The sequence below is a fragment of the Phaenicophaeus curvirostris genome, chromosome 8 (genome assembly GCF_032191515.1).
Source record: "Phaenicophaeus curvirostris isolate KB17595 chromosome 8, BPBGC_Pcur_1.0, whole genome shotgun sequence".
Taxonomy (NCBI): domain Eukaryota; kingdom Metazoa; phylum Chordata; class Aves; order Cuculiformes; family Cuculidae; genus Phaenicophaeus; species Phaenicophaeus curvirostris.
The window spans coordinates 17,142,379-17,161,061 of NC_091399.1; the positions used below are offsets into that span (position 1 = coordinate 17,142,379).

The 18,683-nt window shown below is 57.5% G+C and overlaps 1 protein-coding gene across 1 annotated transcript; it reads left to right on the forward strand.

The window, feature by feature from the left end:
* Positions 1–5,043: 5,043 nt before the first annotated feature.
* Positions 5,044–11,258, forward strand: LOC138723351 (cell division cycle protein 20 homolog). The gene is made up of 11 exons (XM_069862296.1): positions 5,044–5,192; positions 5,574–5,650; positions 6,963–7,111; positions 8,176–8,272; positions 8,634–8,762; positions 9,135–9,331; positions 9,679–9,773; positions 9,975–10,206; positions 10,316–10,441; positions 10,612–10,729; positions 11,080–11,258. The coding sequence occupies exons 1-11, from the start codon at positions 5,044–5,046 to the stop codon at positions 11,256–11,258; spliced, it is 1,548 nt and encodes a 515-aa protein (XP_069718397.1).
* The last annotated feature ends 7,425 nt before the right edge of the window (positions 11,259–18,683 follow it).

An 18,683-nucleotide genomic window follows, 5' to 3' on the forward strand; every position in this document is an offset into this window, starting at 1 on the left:
AGCATATTCTGGGCTGTTAGCACTGCACATCACTCTTCTTGCACACTCCTGGGTACCTGTTGGAGGCGGGCGCAGGGCTCTGCTGTGCTCCCATGTACCTTTGCTGGTGCTTCGCTTGTCAGGATAGCATGTTTTCCTACAAGCTTTTGCCATTCACGTGTCTGCGAGTGCTTGAATAGTTTTCCACGCCCTTTTAATCAAGAGAAAAGGTGCATCTCAGAGCATCTCAGCTCACATTTCTCATGCCTGGCAGGTCCCTGTTTGTACATTTGTTCCTTAAGGCACTGGAACAAGAGAAAGGTGCCTCAGGGGACTGTAAAGTGACTGTGACCCCTCTGGAGATGAAACCCCCTCTGGGACCCCCAGGACCCCTCTAGGACCCCTCTTGGGTCCTGGGGGGGTCATAGAAGTATCCTGGGGTGTTCTAGAGGAGTCTTAGGGGTCCCTAGAGAGGTCCTGGAGGTCTTTACATGGATTCTGGGGGTCACTAGAGGGGTCCTGGTTGTCCCTTGAGGGGTCCTGCTGGGATCTAGAGGGGATCTGGGGGTTCTTCGAGGGATTCGGGGGCCCTGGTGGGCCCTAGAGGGGTTCTGGGGTCCCTAAAGAAATTCTGCAGGTCCCTAGAGGGGCCCTGGGGGGTCTTAGAAGGATCCTAGGGGATTCCAGAGGGGTCTTGGGGAATCCCTAGAGGGTTCCTGGGGGTCCTTAAAGGGGTTCTGGGGGTCCCTAGAGGGGTGCTGGTTGTCCCTGGAGTGGCCCTGTGAGGATCTCGAGGGGACTTGGGGCTTCTTAGAAGGATTTAGTGAGTCCTGGGAGTCCTTAGATTGGTCCTGGAGGGTCTAGAGAGATCCTGTGGGTCCCTAGAGGGGCCTTGGGGCCTCTTAGAGGGATTCAGGGTATCCTGCGGGGGCCTAGAGGGCTTCTGGGTGTCTGTAAAGGGGTTCTGGGGGTTCTAGAGGGATGCTCGGGGGTTCTAGAGGAGTCCTGGGGTCCCTAGAGGGGCCTTTGGGGGTTCTTCGAGGGATTCGGGGAGTTCTGGGGAGCCCTAGAGGGTTCTGCAGGGCTCTCGAGGGGTTTTGAGGAGTCTTAGAGTTATTCGGGGTGTCCTGGGGACCCCTAGAGTCGTCACGAGGATTCTAGAGGGGTCCTGTGCATCCTTAGATGGTTTCTAGGGGTCCTTAAAGGAGTTCTGGGGGTCCTCGAGGGGTCCTGGGGAGAGTGAGATGATGCAGGGAGATGGTTAAGAAAAGGTTTAGTAAGAGGACACACAGAAGCCCTCTAGAGCCCCCAGGACCCCTCTATGACCCCCAAAAGCCCTATAGGGAAGCCGAGGACCCCTCTAGGGACCCCCTAGGCTCCCTCTAGGACCCCTTCGAGCCCCTCTAGGAACCCCTAGAATCCCTGTGGGGACCCCAGGACCCCTCTGGAGTCCCCCAGGACCCCGTTAGGACCTCCTAGAACACCCCGGGGACCCAGAACCCCTCTAGGGCTCAACAGAACCCCTTTAGGGAACTCCAGGCCGCCTCTCGAGCTCCCCTGCAACAAGGTGGGGATCAAAGGGGAAAAGAGCGCCCCCCCCAGCTCAGTGCCGCCGCCGTGTGGCCGCATCGCGGTACTGCAGGAAGGGCTGCAAGAGGTTTTTTTTTTTTCTTTCTAAGTTTAGGATAGAACCACCTAGAAGTTTCTAGACTCAAACAGCACATGCGCGTTACGCCTTAAAATCGCTTTATAAGGAGGTGTGGAAAGGGATTTTCCCACTGCGCATGCGACCTCCAAATCGGGCGAAGCAGCGACCGCGTGGACTGCCAGGGCCTCAGACGCTTCTTGGTATTTTTCTTTAAAAATGTTGGTGTTAGTCCCCATCGTTTATACCCTTAGCGTTATAGCATTGATTCTCGTGTTTTGCCTTTGTATACGTGTATTTTTTCCTCATGAATGTCCGCAATGTAAACTATTGTGTTGTCGTGCTGACTCGCCGGAGGCATCAGAGGCTGGCCCGGAGGCACCGACGGTCAACGAATCGGAGGTTTAAAACTGTTTTATAAGATGTTGAAGCTTTGTCGAGTTGATTAGTTTTAGGATAAGATGTTACGGTTTTGTAGGCTTAAGTAGTTTTTAAGATAAGACTTGTGGGTTTGTAAGATGTTTATATTTGTTAAGGTTGTAATATTTGTTAAGGATATTGTCAAGAAGATGCTTGTGATTGTAATATTTGCTGGACGTTTTGTTTGTTGTTGTATTGCGCATTCTTCTGGCCTTTTCCTCTCTCTGTCCTTCTGTCTTTCACACCGCCGTGAAGCCAGCGATGTTGAGCCACGGGGCGGTGTAAGGGGCCGTAACCGTTGAACTGCTTTGGCTCAACATCGCTGCCAACCCCCCCACGATCTCGTAAGGGATCTTTATTGCAATGAAGAGCCGATCTCGTGAGCGCTGCCAAACTGTCCCCAACGGAAAAACCATGACATCCACCCGAAGTGCGCTTACCAAGTGGCACCTGGGCATTCCTGAAAATGGTTGGACTATTCGGGGAAACCGTGGACTGGGGCGATAAATGGGGGAGCCTCTGGCTTCTTCGTTGCTCGGTGGGCTCGGGGTGCTCGACTTCCCCATTGCTCGGTGGGCTCAGGGTGCTTGACTTCCCCATTGCTCGGCAGGCTCGGGGTGCTGGACTCCTTCATTGCTTGCTTCTTCGTTGCTGGTGGACTCGACCTCGTGTGTGTTGCTGTGTGTGCCTTCCCCGGACTTCCTGGAGCTTGGAACATCATCATCACCCCGTGGCTGTGTCTTCATCATCACCTGCACCGAGACCGATCCAACGGGACATCGCTGGATTCGTGGTGGTGGTAATTAGCCGCATCTCTACCGTCTTCTTGCTTAGGGATTCTAACTTTTCCTTTCTTTTCCTCTCTGTCCTGTCGCTGTTGTCAGTTGTTAAAATAAAGCTCACAAGATTGTACGGCACCTGACCTCGTTTGTGCCTTAATCTTGGTCTCTTGGGATCGTTTAAGAACCCTCCCTGATATTGGATCGGGACGCATCTCCGAGTGTCTTGTCTGCTCCTTAAACCTTTTCTCTTTCCTTCTCTTCCTGTATCTTTCCCACCACCGATCACACTTTCTATTACCCATGATAGACACACACAACAAGAAAAGCGCCTGCAGAACTAACTGCACAAGAAATTTGGGATAAAATCTTTTCTTAACGATCTCCCTGCGTAATCTCACTCTGTCCTGCGTGTCCGTGAAGGGTAAGGACTATGATCCAGCTCCCGGGCTCTGGCATGGATGGACTGGGCGAGGTCTAGAGCCCCCCAGGACCCCTTTAGGACTCCTCAGGACCCCTCTAGGGGCCCCGTAGGACCTCTCCAGGGCCCCTCTAGCGACCCCTATAGAGCCCTCTAGGGCCCCCACGGGGTCCCCCAGAATCCCTCACGAGCCCCGAAGGACCCCTCTTGGGACAACCAGGACCCCTCTAGAGACACCCAGGATCCCTCTAAAGCCACCAGCACCCACAGGACGTCTAAACAGCCACCCAGAACCCATTTAGTGATGTCAAGAACCCCTCTAGGGACCACCAGGACACCTCTAGCACCTCCAGGACCCCTTTACAGACCCCCAAGATGCCTCTCGACTCTCCAGGATGACTCTAGGACTCCCCAGGACCCCCTGAATCATTCTAAGACCTTCCTAGAGCCTTATGGGACCCCGCTAGAACCATGCAGCAGGCCCCTAGGGGCCCCCAGGACCCCTCTAGGACCCCCAGAACTCCTTTAAGGATGCCTAGAAATCATCTAGGGATGCATAGGACCCCTCCAGAACCCCCGTGATGACTCTAGGGGTCCCCAGAACCGCCCAAATAACTCTAAGGCTCCTCGAGACCCCTCTAGAGCCCCTCGAGGGACCCCAGGACTCCTCTAGAACCCCCGAGCATCCCTCTAGAACCCCCAGAAGCCCTCTAGGCCCCCGCAGGATACCCTGAATCCCTCTAAGAAGCCCCAGGGCCCCTCTAGGGACCCACAGGATTTCTCTAGACCCTCCAGGACCAATCTAAGAACTCCCAGGACCCCCTGAATCCTTCTAAGAAGCCCCAAGTCCCCTCGAGATCCTCACAGGACCACTCCAGGGACAACCAGCACCCCTCTAGGGACCCCCAGAACCCCTTTAAGGACCCCCAGGAACCCTCTAGGGATTCCCCAAGACCCCTCTGGAATCCCCTAGGATCCTTCTAAGACCCCCCCCAGGGCCCCTTTAAGGACCTGCAGAATTTCTTTAGGGATCCCAGAACCACTCTAGGGCCCCTCAGGGCCCCCCTGAATCCCTCTAAGAACCCCCAAATCCCCTCTAGATCCCCGCAGGACCCCTCAAGGGACAACCAAGACCCATGTAGTGACCCCCAGAACCCATGTAAAGATCCCCAGGACCCCTCTAGGGACCCCCAAGACTCCTCTAGAACACCCCAGGATACTTCTATGACCTTCCCCGGACCATAGAGGGGTCCTGGGGAGGGGGGGAGTTGTGTCTCCAGAGGGGTCCTGGCCTTCCCTATAAGGATCCTGGCCTCCCTACACGGGTTATGGGGGGTCCTAGAGAGGCCCTGGGGGAGGGGGGGGCCTAGAGGATTCCTGGGCTTCCCTGTGGGCTTTTGGGGGTCCTGAAGGGGTCCTGGGGGGCCCCAGAGGGGTCCTGGTGTCCCTCGAGGGATTTGGGGGATCCTAGAGGGGACCTGAGGAGTTGCTAGAGGGGTTCTGGGGTCTCTAGAGGGTTCTGAGGGGTCATAGAGAGGGCTTGGGCAGCTCCAGGGGAGTTCTGGGCTTCACTCTAGGTGTTTTGGGGGTCCTAGAGGGGTCCTGGAGTCCCTAGAGGGGGCCCTGTAAACCCCACCAGCACCTTGACCCCCCACGACTCTCTTCCCCCTCCAGCCCCCCAGTTCCCCCCAACACCCTTAGGGCTTCGCCCTAGCCCCGCCCCCAGGCCCCGCCGCAGCCAATGGGAGGGGCCCGTCCCCGCCGCAGCCAATGTGAGGGGCCCGTCCCCGCCGCAGCCAATGGGAGGGGCCCGTCCCCGCCCCAGCCAATCGGAGCCGCGTCCGCGCGGGTCCAACCGCCGTCGGGGGCTGCGGGAGCCCCAACCGCATCGCGGAGGTTCGGGCGGCAGCGGGTCCGGGGGAGGCAGCGAGCGGCGGGTCCGGGGGAGGCGGGGAGGGGCGGGGAGAGGGGGAGAGAGGGAGGGGAGGGAAGGGGAGAGAGAGGAGAAGGGGCAGGGGGGGAGAATGGGGGGAGATGGGGGAGGAGGAAAGGGGAGTGGCCTCACGTGCCTCCCAGGACCCATCTAGGACCCCCAGGACCCCTCTAGGGACCCCCCAGGACCTCTCCACGACCCCCAGGATCCCTCTGGAGCCCCCCAGGCCCCATCTAGGACCCCCCCCGGCCCCGTCTCGGGACCCCCAGGACCCCTCTAGGGACCACTAGGATGCCTCTATGTCCTTCAGGACCCCTCTAGAGCCCCCCAGGACCCCGCTAGGACTCCTCAGGACCCCTCTAGGAACCCCCTGAAGGACCTCTCCACCACCTCCAGGGCCCCCCTAGGGATCCCTAGGAGCCCCCTAGAGCCTCGGGACCCATTTAGTGATGCCAAGGACCCCTCTAGGGACCCACAGAACCCCTATAGAACCCCAAAAACCCCTGCAGGACCCCCCAGGACCCGTCTGGGGTTCCCGCCTGGGGGAATTGGGGTGGGAAAAAGGGAGAAGGAGCAGCTTGTGGAAGAGACTCTTGCAGCCCTTCCTGCAGTACCGCGATGCGGCCACACGGCGGCGGCACTGAGCTGGGGGGGCGCTCTTTTCCCCTTTGATCCCCACCTTGTTGCAGGGGAGCTCGAGAGGCGGCCTGGAGTTCCCTAAAGGGGTTCTGTTGAGCCCTAGAGGGGTTCTGGGTCCCCGGGGTGTTCTAGGAGGTCCTAACGGGGTCCTGGGGGACTCCAGAGGGGTCCTGGGGTCCCTAGAGGGGTTCTGGGGTGTCCTATGGGTGTCTTGCGGGGGTGCCTAGAGGATTCCTGAGGTTCCCTCTAGGGGTTTGGGGGTCCCAAAGGGGTCCTGGGGGACTCCAGAGGGGTTCTGCTGTTCCTAGAGGGATTCGTGGGGTCCTAGAGGGATCCTGGGGGGTTCCTAAAGGGATTCTGGGGGGTCCTAGAGGAGCTGTGGAGAGGGAAAGAAAGGGAGAGGAGGAGGGAAGAGAGGGAGAGCAGGGTGGGAGGGAGAGAGGGGAGAGGGAGAGGAGGGATGGGAGAGAGAGAGAAAGAGGGGAGAGGGAGGGGGCAGGAGAAGGGGGGCAGAGGGAGAGGCCGGGCCAGAGGAGGCCTCAGTGCTGAGGGTGCTAAGGATCAGCCCAGGGCCCTGGCAGCCAGGCTGCAGCCCAGTCCCGTTGCTGCCTGCGCTGACGCCCTCGCCTGCATCCCACGTGCAGTTGATGCTCGAGGCGACCCTTCCGCTCGAGGCGATTCCCGAGGCGATTCCCGAGGCGATTCCTGAGGCGATTCCCGAGGCGATTCTCGAGGCGATTCCCGAGGCGATTCCCAAGGCGATCCCTGCAGTGATCCCCGCGGTGCTGCTGCAGCCGCTCCCGGCGATCCCCGAGGCCCGGCAGAGCTCAGCCCCGGGCTCAGCCCCATCAGCCGCAGCTCCAGCGCGATGTGGTGCGGCGCAGCCGGTGAGCGGGGAGCGGTGGCAGAGGGGGGTGCGGGGAGCCGAGGGGCTCTGGAGGCCGGGGGCACAGAGCTCGGCAGCCTCTAACTGGTGCGTTAGACGGGGGGCAGAGCTACGAGCGAGTTGGGCTTTGGATGGCACGAGCGCTGGGAGTCCCGCTCGTCTGCGAGGGGGGATGTGGCAAAGCGCCGGCTTGGCTGCCTCGGGAAGGCTCTCCTCTGGGCTCTTGCGTAGCTGTCAGACAATATTGATGCGTGTGAGTGCAGGTAAACGAGGATCCAAAATGCAGAGGAGCCAAACGACCGCTCGGCCAGATCGCTACATTCCCAGCCGTCGCGCTCTGAGGATGGAGGTGGCCAAGTTCCTCCTGAGCCAAGAGCAGGACCCTGCCTTGGTGTCACCCACCAAGAAGGTGAGCGTGTTGCTGAGTTGCAGGGACTGCGCTGCTCCCTCCCAAACGCCCTCGCGGCCTTTCCCAGGGAAGCAAACTGTAAGTTGTGTCGCGTGGTTGCGTGAGGCTGACAGCCCCGAGCGCCGCTGCCTCCAGCTCTGCCCTTGAGGAGCCGGGGATGAGGTTGGAGCTGTAGGGCCTGGGAATGGAACGGGGACGCGGGACCCTGAGCGAAGCTGTTCTGTAGGGACGTGTCCCTGGGAAGAGCCTCTGGCCCTTGTGGGAGCCAAACACAGCTTTGCTCCGTTTTAAAGCCTCATCAGCCCAGGGGACAGAGCTCCTAGGCTGTGAGCCTGTGCCCAGGGACACTGCTGGCGGGAGCTGTTCCAGCACAATGTCTGCGTGGGGAGCCGCTCTGGAACGTGTCTGCTGGGTTCTGAAATCTCTGTAGGAAGCATTTGGTTCCTTGTGGCTGTGGCTTTGTCCGCTGGCCGTGAGACGCTGACCTGGCCGCTCTTCTGTGCTCAAATGTGAGCAGGAGAGCTTGCTGGTGTCTGAGGAAAAAACCCTTGGAGCTGTGTCACGGGTTAGCCCCAGCCCGGCTGATTTCAGCAGCTAAAACCGTGCAGTTGCGCTCCCAAATCCCTCCACTCCCTACCCCTGGAAAGGGGGAAAGGGAAATGAGAGGAATGAGACTTGTGAGTTGGAAACTAAAACCGCAGCTTTAATTAAAATTACAATAATAATAATAATAACGGTTATTGATCTTATTAGGAGTGGTAATATATATACACACAAATATCTGAGATCGCGCCCTCGGTGACTCAACGTCACCACAGATCCTGCAGAGCAGAATCGAGGGAATGGCTCCACAGCCAGGAGGGAGCTGAGCTCAGGAACTGGAGTCAGGAACACGCGGGTCCAGGGTCGGGGGCAAACAGAGAGACGAGGTCCTCAGCGGCCGTCACAGAGGAGGGGGCCGACCCTCGTGGTCTTTGGGTTTCAAAGCGAGGGTGACGTAGATGGGATGGAATCCTCCGTTGGTCGCTTTGGGGTCACCTGTCCTGTTCGACCTGCCTTGACAGGCGCGCCAGAAAGCCTGGGCAGTGAGGCTGAACGGCTTCGATGTGGAAGAGGCAAAGATCCTGAGCCTCAGTGGAAAGGCTCCGAGCCCTGCGGCAGGTGAGGGACAGGCTCTGGGTGAGTCGACTGGGCTGGAGAGCCCTGAGCAGGGGAACAGCGGCACAGAGGCTCCGCATTTGGAGGCATCGACCGGCTTCTGGGAGCTGCTGTGCACACCGGGCTCTCCCTAATCCTTAGGTGTCCAGCGGCTGAGGGGCTGTGTGACAGCTCCAGAGAACTGATTTACCAGAGCTGGTTCAGCAGTTCACCCCGGCAGTGCCGTTAGCGCCCTGCACTCTTCTGAGCGTGGCTCTGCTCTCAGGGCTGCATTTTCCCCGGGAGGGATTTCTCCTCGGGTGAGCAGGGCTTAGCTGGGAGGAAACGGGACCTCCGGTTAACAGAAGTGTTTCTCTGCACACAGGCTTTCAGAACAACGTCACAGCGCTCTGCGGGCACGAGGTGATGCCTGGGTGCGGCAGGAGGAAGGGCAGATACATTCCCTGCGCGCCAGAGGGGGTCCTGGATGCCCCAGACATCCGTGATGACTATTGTAAGTGGGCTGCGATGTCGCGTGCTGGGCATTGAGATCGTTGTGTAGCGCAGTGCGGTTCCTAGGCCAGCGTGGTCTGAGGGACTGGAGCTCTGCCTGGGCTGTTTCGGTCTCTTCTGCCCTCGGGCTGGCATGGACCACTTCTGGGGTGAAGCCTTGTAGGAGCAGTGGTCCCGAGTGCTGGGCAGGTGGCTTGGACTGGGGCTGGGGGACACGCATACCTGGTGGAGGTGGAATAGGGTTGGACTCGGTGATCCGGTGGGTCTCTTCCAACCTGGTTATTCTATGATTCTATGATGAGCACCGGTGAAGGGCAGGGCTCTCCAGGGCAGCGCAGGGTGGCCTGCATTGCATTGCTCTTCCAAACTGTAGATCTGAATCTCCTGGACTGGAGCTCTCAAAACCTCCTGGCGCTGGCTCTGGACACCACTGTCTACCTGTGGCACCACGTCTCTGGGGAGATCATCAACCTCATGGAGACGGAGCACATAGCTGATTACGTTTCGTCTGTGTCGTGGGGTAACGGAGGCAGCTGCCTGGCTGTTGGCTTGAGCAACGGTGAGGTCCAGGTGAGTGCAGGAGTCGAGCTGGAGCTGTTTAGGGGTTGCTGGAGCTGTGGGGCCTTGGGACGAAGGCTTGGCTGGCGCTAGAAGGATGCAACGCGCTCTGACTTGCCTGGTGTGGGCTGGAGATGTCCTCCGGCAGTGAGCAGCTGCGGCAGTGAGGCAGAGCTTGGGTTTGGGGTTCCTGACCCCTGGCGTTCTCCTTCCGTTCTGCGGGCAGGAGATACAAATTGTTCCCTGCTCCCAGAGTGAGCAGGCTGAATGGCAGAGCCTGCGCGCTGCGGTTTGTAGGGCAAAGCAACGGGGCTGGCGTTTCCTGGCCCTCTGGAGAACTTGTTGTTCTGCTTCCCTAGCTGTGGGACGTGGAGCGTCGGAAACGTGTCCGCACGCTGAGCAGCCACGTGTCCCGTGTCGGGTGTCTCAGCTGGAACAGCTACATCCTGTCCAGGTAAAGCAGTGGGTGGGGTTGGAAGGGCGGAGCGGAGCTGGTGCAGATCCTTGTGGATGTGCTCGGCTCACGCCAAGAGCCCGGATCTGCCGGCAGCACCGGTGTGAAACCCTGCGGCAGGTGCAGCCGTCCTGCCCCAGCGCCAGGATGGCTTTTCCCAGCACTGTGTGCAGCCTGACCCTGTGAGCCTTCTCTCTGCAGCGGGGCTCGCAGCGGCTGCATCCAGCACCACGACGTCAGAGTCGCTCAGCACCAGGTGGCCACGCTTGCTGGTCACACGCGGGAGGTGTGTGGCCTCAAGTGGTCTCCAAACGGCCGCTTCCTCGCCAGTGGTGGTGACGACCACGTGGTGAACATCTGGCCGAGCAGCCAGGGGGGCCGTGGAGGATTTGCTCCAGCGCAGAGCTTCCGTCAGCACCAGGGTGCTGTCAAGGTGAGCGCGGGGCAGCTGTGGGCTCGCGTTTGTGTGCGAGGCAGCCGTGCGGCACTGCCTGCGCGCAGGGTGCTCGTTGCACGCCTCAGGCTGACCCCTCTTCTGGCAGGCTGTGGCGTGGTGTCCGTGGCAGCCCAGCGTTCTGGCCACCGGAGGCGGAGGCGGCGACAAACGCATCCGCCTCTGGAACGTGTCTTCTGGCACCTGCCTGGGCAATATCGATGCCCGCTCCCAGGTGAGACGTGAGCGTCGGCTTGGATGTAAACAGCTTGTGGTGGGACGCCTGAGCGGAGCTGCTGGCTCCTGAGGCCCCGAGGCAGGGCCGAGGAGGGGGCCGTGCTCCTCTCGGGGTGCTGAGCATCGGCACGAGCAGCTCGTCTTCCCTGCATTGCCGCCTCCTGCCAGGTCTGTTCCATCGTGTGGTCGACCACCTACAAGGAGCTCATTTCGGGCCACGGCTCCGCAAAGGATCAGCTGGTGATCTGGAAGTATCCAGCCATGTCCAAGGTCACTGAGCTGCAAGGTAGGCAGGGCCCTTTGCCTGGGGCAGGGAGGGCTGCTGGCGGCTGAAGGAGACGTGATCCTTGGGTGGAGCGGAGCGGTGGCCCGAGCTGGAGCTCGGCTGGTGCGGGCTGCTGAGCAGAGGCGTGTGCTGCTCGAGGGAGGCCCTCCTGGGGGCTGCTGAAGGAACGCTGTTGGTGCAAATGCCCGCCTGGGCTGTGAATTCCTGCTGCTGCAGCCCGGTGCGGGGCCAGCTCTGCGAGCTGCTGGGGTTCCCGGGGCCCACGCAGTAAACGTGAGCGTGGTGGCAGAAGCAGAGGGAGCGGGGCGTGCGCCGAGCGGCCCGTCCCTGAGCGCACACCTCCTCTTCAGGTCACACGGCGAGAGTCTTGAGCATGGCTCTGAGCCCCGATGGCGAAACAGTGGCCTCGGCTGCTGCGGATGAAACGCTGCGACTCTGGCGCTGCTTTGCGGTGGATCCCATCAGGAAGAAGGAGAGAGAGAAGGCAGACATAGTCCAGAGCGGCTTCATTCGCCAGGCCATACGATGAGGGCATGGGGGGGGGGGGGGGAGCGGGGAAACCTGGTTTCCCCTGTACACAGTTTCAATGGTTTCCCCTGTACATAGTTTCAATGGTTTCCCCTGTACGTAGTTTAAATGTTAATAAATGTTAATTAAGGTTTTAAAATTAACCAAGTGCTTTCCTTTGTCTTTTTTATGGAGTCTGCTGGAAGAGAAGGCCGTGGCTGATGGGAGCAAGCCCAGCGTGGATGCGGAGGACGAGTCCCGCGGTGTCCCAGCAGGACGGTCTCCAAGCCTGGGTCCCCTGCCTTCCTGCGCGCCGAGGAGGTTGCAGCGCCCTGCGCCCTGCGTGCTGCTCACAGAGACAGCCCTGGGGTGACGGCTGGGACGTCAGCGACTCGGGAGCGATCGCAGGGAAGCGTCTGCCGAACCGCCGAGCCCAGAGGCGTGTGGGAGCTGAGAGACCTCCTGGGAACGGCTGATGGTGTCGCCTGGGGATACCTCGTGATGGACTTGTGGTAAAGGCTCTCTAGAAGGCCCTTAAGGCCTCTGGGGAAGGGCTGCTCGTGTGGGGACCGGTGGGTCCTTTTCTAAGGAATTGAATAACGTGAGCCGGGGGTGGCCAGGGCCTGCGGGCAGCGGCGACACCAGTGCTCCTGATTCAAGGAGCTGAAAACAGCTACGGGAGGAAATGCAGCTGCCTTTCTAGGGGTAAAGGTAACAGGGGAATTACCGTATCAGGACAGCTTTCAGAAGGTAAATAGATGGATGGCCTCCAAATACGCTTTGGGGTTGGTCCGTGCCCGTGGGGCAACGTGGAAAGGAAGAGGAGTGTTAACTGCACGAGGATCCCCCGTCAAGCACCGAGAAGAAATCCTGCAGTTGCGGGAAGACGTCGGGCAACGGAGAGAAGCGGCGTTAATGCATCGCAAGGCTCCTCGGGTGGGAAAGTCCCCGATGAAGGTATGTAGTGGACTGGCAGAGCGAGCAGCTCGAGGGCAGCAGGAAAAGGTATCTTGGTATTAATCCCTTCTGTGGAGAGGGATCTGAATATCCGTTGTGGGGGGATGCGAATGCGTTTGAACAATAATCCCGTCCCTCTCAAGTGCCATTTCTAGCGATGCTGATCTGGAACTGGCAAAATCAGTGAGGGCAACAGCAAACGAGAGGGGGTGGATGGTGACCCCTACAAAAGAGGCTGTAGTTTCTCCCTGGTAGTGCTAAAATTCATTGAGAAAAAGCATCAAGAAACTCACTGGGGAGCAGAGGCTGTAATCGATGATTTAAGGGGACAAGTAGTTAGCGTGAGGATGAGCAGGCTTGCTAAATCCATTGTGGGGAGGCCTGAAATCTGTTTGAAAAATAATCCCGTCCCTCTCAAGCGCCCTCCCCTAGGAGTTGCTCGCAGAGGAAATGCCCCCGGTGATCCCTGGCAGAGAGATTTCTCTGAGCTGCCCAGACAGGGCGGATCCCGGGACCTGTGGGGACCAGGAGCCACATTTTGAGGCTGGCCAGAGGCATTGCCCTGCAGCACCGTCAAAGCAAGAGAGGTGACTCAAACCTCCTTGTAGGGAATTTGACCAAGGTTTGGAATTGCCATAGGTCTGTTGTCAGCTAGAGGTCCTCGCTTTCTGGCGGGGATTGTACAAGAGCTGAGCCGAGTCCGAGGAATAAAATGGGCCCTGCACCCGCCCTGGAGCCCCCAGAGTAGTGGGAAGGTGGAAAGGGTGAATCAAACTCTGCAGAGGGAAAAGGGTAAAATTTGTGAGGAGACTTCTTTGTGGTGGCCTCGAGCTCTTGTACTGGCTGTGCTAAGAACAAGGCTACAGCCGAGAGCTGAGACAAAGAGCAGTCTGTATGAATCAGTGTTTGGGAGGCCTTATCAAATGACCCTTTTTCCTCGAGACGTGGTGCTGGAAGGAGAAACAGAGCTAAAATCTTCTCTGCTGTTGTCGGGTAAAAGAGTGAATGACCTGGGGCGGTGCGTAACGTGTCCTGAGCCTCTCGCTTTAGATTCTCCAGGACGCCCCTTCCAGCCCGGAGACTCCGTCGACATCAAGCCGTGGGAGAGCGGAAGTTCCAGAAAGCTGGAAGGGACCCTTTCAGGTGCTGAAAACAACACGCAGCTCCAGGTCGAAGGAATCAACAGGTGGATCCGTTCCATGCGAGTCGAGTCAGCGCCGAGTTGGGAGTGGAGAACCGTCCTTGAGCCCGGGAAGCCTCTCCAGAGAAAACTGCAGAGAAGAACCAGGGACTGACATTTGAAAAGCAAGGAGGTGGGTTTTCGCCCGTGTCTGCGTTTGGTGTATGGATGCAGGCGACTTTCAGAGGTTGTTTCCACAGAGGGTTAAAGGCCAGAACGGGAGGGAACTTTTAGCCAGAGGGGTGGTAAGTAAGTCCTCCTTCTGCATGGGGTCAGGAAATCGGGTAGGAGAAATGTACAGCTCTTGGATAACAGGAGTTCCCACTCCCCTCAGCTCACTTACAAACTCTGCTTTTCTGGGGCTCCTAGAGTGTGCTCTGACAGGCTTCGCCCTGCCGAGGGTCCTTGGCGCAACATTCCTTTGCGCAGACGCCTAAAGCTCCTTCAGCACCGGGCAACTGCTGTTGCTTCCAGGGATGTAGGAAGCTTCTCTGTAGGAATGGAAAATCCCTGTGCCTCTGTTGTGGGTTACCTTAGGGAGTGAAAAATTAACTCCTGGGATTTATCCTCCTTTCTCCCCGCAGAGGGAGCAGTGGCTGTGGCAGAGGTGTTCTGTGCTGGCCAGAAGGAATCGGTTGGTGGCAGTGATCAGCCAGTGACAGGTTGTTTAACTGATGAGGGAATATTTGAACGGCTCTTTTTTTCTTCCCTTAGTAATAATTTTCTGTTAGGTCTTCCCAGAGCGAGTGCTGTAATTGGATTCAAGTGTACGGTCTTCTCCTTCCAGAGATCAAAGGCGCTCCTGTCCCCTCTCTGGATTTAGAAGACCTGAGAAACCTCTTTGGATCAGAGGTATCTGGAGACAGCATGTGGTGTTCTGTGTTGAACCAGACTGAATGAAGATCTGCTTCAAAGCTTGTCCTGAAGGAAGCAGCTATGGGTTGTTTGTGTCAATTCTGACCTCAGCCCCCAAGAAACGCCATGGGATGAGAAGCTCTGGTGATGGATGCGCCTGCAGCCCAGAAGCCAACGGTGTCCTGGGCTGCGTCCAAAGCAGTGGGACCGGCGAGGGAGGGGATTCCAGCCCTCTGCTCCGCTCTGGTGAGACCCCACCTGGAGCCCTGTGTTCAGCTCTGGAATCCCCAACATGCCACTGACACAGAGCTGTTAGAGCGAGTCCAGATGATGGATCTGAAAAATCATAGAGAATTCACCCCCAGTCTGGATCTGTGCTTATGGCTTCTGGAGGTCCATGGTGCATCATTGCCTTACACAGATGCCTAGAGCTTCCTTGGACGCAGGGCAACTGCTGTTGCCGAAAGGGATGTAGGAAGCTTCTCTGTTTGCAAGAACTGAAAATCCTTGTGCTTCTGATGCTGGTGACCTTAGCGAGTGGAAAATGAACTGCTGGGATTTACTCTCTTTTGTCCCCACAGAGGGAGCAGTGGCTGTGGCAGAGATGTTCTGTGCAGTGGGACCGGCGAGGGAGGTGACTGCGGCCCTCTGCTCCGCTCCGGTGAGACCCCACCTGGAGCCCTGTGTTCAGCTCTGGAATCCCCAACATGCCAGTGACACAGACCTGTTAGAGCGAGTCTGGACGAGGGCTACAAAGATGATGCGAGGGCTGGAGCAGCTCTGCTGTGAGGACAGGCTGAGAGAGTCGGGGTTGTTCAGCCTGGAGGAGAGAAGGCTCTGGGGAGACCCTAGAGCAGCTTCCAGAACTGAAAGGGGCTCTGGGAAAGCTGGGGAGGGACTCTTTACAGGGGCGTGGAGTGACAGTACAAGGGGGGATGGCTGTAAATTGGAGGGGGGACGATTTCGATTAGGCAGTAGGAAGAAATTCTTGGTGCTTTGGGTGGTGAGGCCCTGGCCCCGGTTGCCCAGGGAAGTGGTGGGTGTCCCATCCCTGGAGGTGTTCAAGGCCAGGTTGGAAGGGGTTTCGAGCCACGTGATCCAGTGGGAGGTGTCCCTGCCCTCGGCAGGGCGTGGAACTGGATTGTTCTGTGTCGGTGACTTACTGAGTGGAAAATTAACTGCTGGGATTCATCCTCTTTTGTCCCCACAGAGGGAGCAGTGGCTGTGGCAGAGATGTTCTGTGCAGTGGGACCGGCGAGGGAGGTGACTGCGGCCCTCTGCTCCGCTCTGGTGAGACCCCACCTGGAGCCCTGTGTTCAGCTCTGGAATCCCCAACGTGCCAGTGACACAGACCTGTTAGAGCGACTCAGTCTGCTCTCCCAGGCCGAGAGGGAGGCAATATTTGAGGGCACCTCATTTCCCGCCTGTGCCGGCAGGGCTCTCTCCGCCTGGGCACATCCGAGGGATTTGTCCAGTGTGTTTGGCAGAGGCCGAGCAGGGAGGCTGTTACCTTGACTCCGGCTCAGGGCAGAAAGAATTGCTGAGCGTGGTCTGGTTTTGAGAGAAAGTAATTTTGTCTGATTTTGAGATGTGGGACAGGCTCAATATCCAGGAGGTCACTGTAACTGACTTTGTCTCCCTTGTAAGTGAGCGTTCCCTGTTGCACTCCAGAAGATCTATTTAGGGTCACTGATTTCAGGCTAGGAAAGAAATAACGTTCCAAGTGCCTTCACTGTGAGAGGCTACAGACCTTTTGTGTTTCCAGCCCAGGGCTCTCCTGCTGTCTCCAGGAGTTGTGTGAACACTGCTGACCCAGTGGTCTTGCCCGGAGGGTGTGACAGTGGTTCCTTAGGCTGCACGTTTGTTGTGGGTGAAAGCATTCCCTAGTGTCCTTTCCCAGCTGGATCCACAGCGTGGGTCAGTGTGGAGAAGGAGAAAGAATGGCAATTAAAACTTCTTCCCTTAGTCCTTCCGTGCGTCCTGTCTCTTTGACATCAAAGCGGGAGGGGAGATGAATTTTCTTATGGATGTGATACCTTGGGCATGTTTTAGCTCCATGGAATTTTTAATGCATTTGCTTTGTTGTTTAGTTTTCCTTTCAGAAACGTGTTTCCAAGGAAGTCTCTCAGGAGTCAAGGCTTGGCCAGTTCCAGGGATCGAGACAAAGCAAACATTAAAGAACAGCAGTGCCCGAGTACATTCTTGGTGTCCTTTCCTAGTAGCATTGCACTCCTCGTCCCCTGCTGTTACTCCTTACCTCCTCCCCCTACAGCTCCGTGGGGTCTCAGCATCTCCGCTGCTCTTCACGCACACAGAATCACACACAGAATCACCAGGTTTTATAACCAGCTGGGGAAGGGGCTGGAGAAGAGGTCTTAGGAGGAGCAGCTGAGAGAGCTGGGGTTGTTTAGCCTGGAGAAGAGGAGGCTGAGGGGAGACCTCATTGCTCTCTCCAACTACCTGAAAGGAGGTTGTAGAGAGGAGGGTGCTGGCCTCTTCTCCCAAGTGACGGGGGACAGGACGAGAGGGAATGGCCTCAAGCTCCGCCAGGGGAGATTTAGGCTGGACATTAGGAAAAAATTCTGCACAGAAAGGGTCATTGGGTGACGGAAGAAAATATGGGACAACACGCAGTGATCAATATGATCCAAGTGAAGCCATTTAATCGAAGTTCCCAACACATTTTATACCCTACTTGCTGAAGCAAGCCATTGTTTTACAAGCTGATTTGACAATTCTCCATTTGCAACAAGTAATCATTAGTTACAATACATTATTATGTTTTCCCATGAGAAATAGCTATGTGAGCATTTCAGTCTACAAATTGATAGACTACAAAGTAACAAGTCAAGGACTACCGAGGAAAGCTTCCCCTGAGAAATGAGAGGCGTCTAGGGTAGAACGACTCTCTATTGTTGCAAAGAGAAACCTTGAAGAGAGTGTGTCATTTACAGCAGCTGCTGCTTCTGCAAAGTTAGCTTTAATTGTGGTGCAAAAGCTGTGAGGCCTTATGCTAAGGTGCCTTTGTTTCATTTAGCATAAGCTGCTCAGTGCTTGGGGTGCTCATTAAATGTCCTCTGGTTCGTAACCATCCATCAATTGGGCACTGGAACAGGCTGCCCAGGGAGGGGGTTGAGTCCCCTTCCCTGGAGGGGTTTAAGGCGCGGGTGGATGAGGTGCTAAGGGACATGGTTTAGTGTTTGATAGGAATGGTTGGACTCGATGATCCAGTGGGTCTCTTCCAACCTGGTTATTCTATAATTCTATGATTCTATGACTGGTACGTGAGGATGCCCCTGGAGCTCAGATGCTCGTGTGAGCAGAGAGACGCGAAGGGGGGGATTTTTTCCACTTCCCAGCCACTTGTGAGGGGCCTGGTTTGCGCGGTGCCCTTGCTGTGAAAAAGCTGGCAAGCACTCGCAGAGAGAGTATTATGGGAGCTCCGAGTGTTGAGGAGGCGACTCCAGGGAGCCGAGGGGTTGGTTAAATACAACGTGAGCCGGATTCCCCCTTGTCAGCTCGGTGGGAGCTGGTTCAATGGATCGCTTCTCACGCTTCGGATGCCCCTCAGCTGAGCTCTTGTCCTGCCGCACCCCCAGCGGAAGCGGGAGCAGCACAGCCTCCCTTCCCTCTAGAGAGCTGATGGACCTTGCAGGGAAGTGCCAGGCCATGAAGGCTGCCCCTTCCTCCTCTTCCCTTTCCTCTCAGCTCAGAACTAGGGACAAAATCCTTGGTTACCTGTGTGCGTTTGTGTGTGAGTGAAATCTCACGCCCGGGGCTGCACACGGGACCCAGCTTGTTCCCCTGTCCCAGGAGAACCTGCCTGTACACTGAGCCCCTTCCCGTTTCCAGGCTCACCCTGCGCCGTCCTCCTGCCTGTTTGGTTTGAGGACGGGGACGTTTATGTCTGTCCTTGCTGCGGAGGTGATGGATTGAAAGACCAGGCTCTAGGGTGTCAAGGTGCATCTGGCCCTGTGAAGGGGAAGGGATGACACCCATGTTCCCTCAGCCACTGCTCCTTACGCTCTATATTTTTCCCTTTCCAAAAAACCAGAGGCTTCTGGAACCATGCGCAACCCGCTTCACGTCACACGCCTGGGCTGCCTTCCCTCCTGCGTCCAGACCAGGACCCGCTGGTGGCTGCCAGTAGCCCAGCTCCACTCTGAGTGACCAGAGGCGGCGTGGGCCCCGTTTCTGGGACAGCTCTCAGGAATTGCCTCTCCTGCTCTGGACAACAGGGGAGGGTTTCGCATGCAAAACTGCAAAGGAACATACGTGGGCTTTAATTAAGAGGCTGCTTCTGTGATGGGAAAAGGCATTAGAAGCCACTGGCCCTAAGAGGGAGCAAAGCCGTCCCGTCTCCTGTGTAGCTGTGCCTGCTTGGAGGGCACCAGCATGTGAGCTTCGGTTCCATACGAGGAAGGGGAGTGACGCAGCTGGAGGGATCTCAGTAAC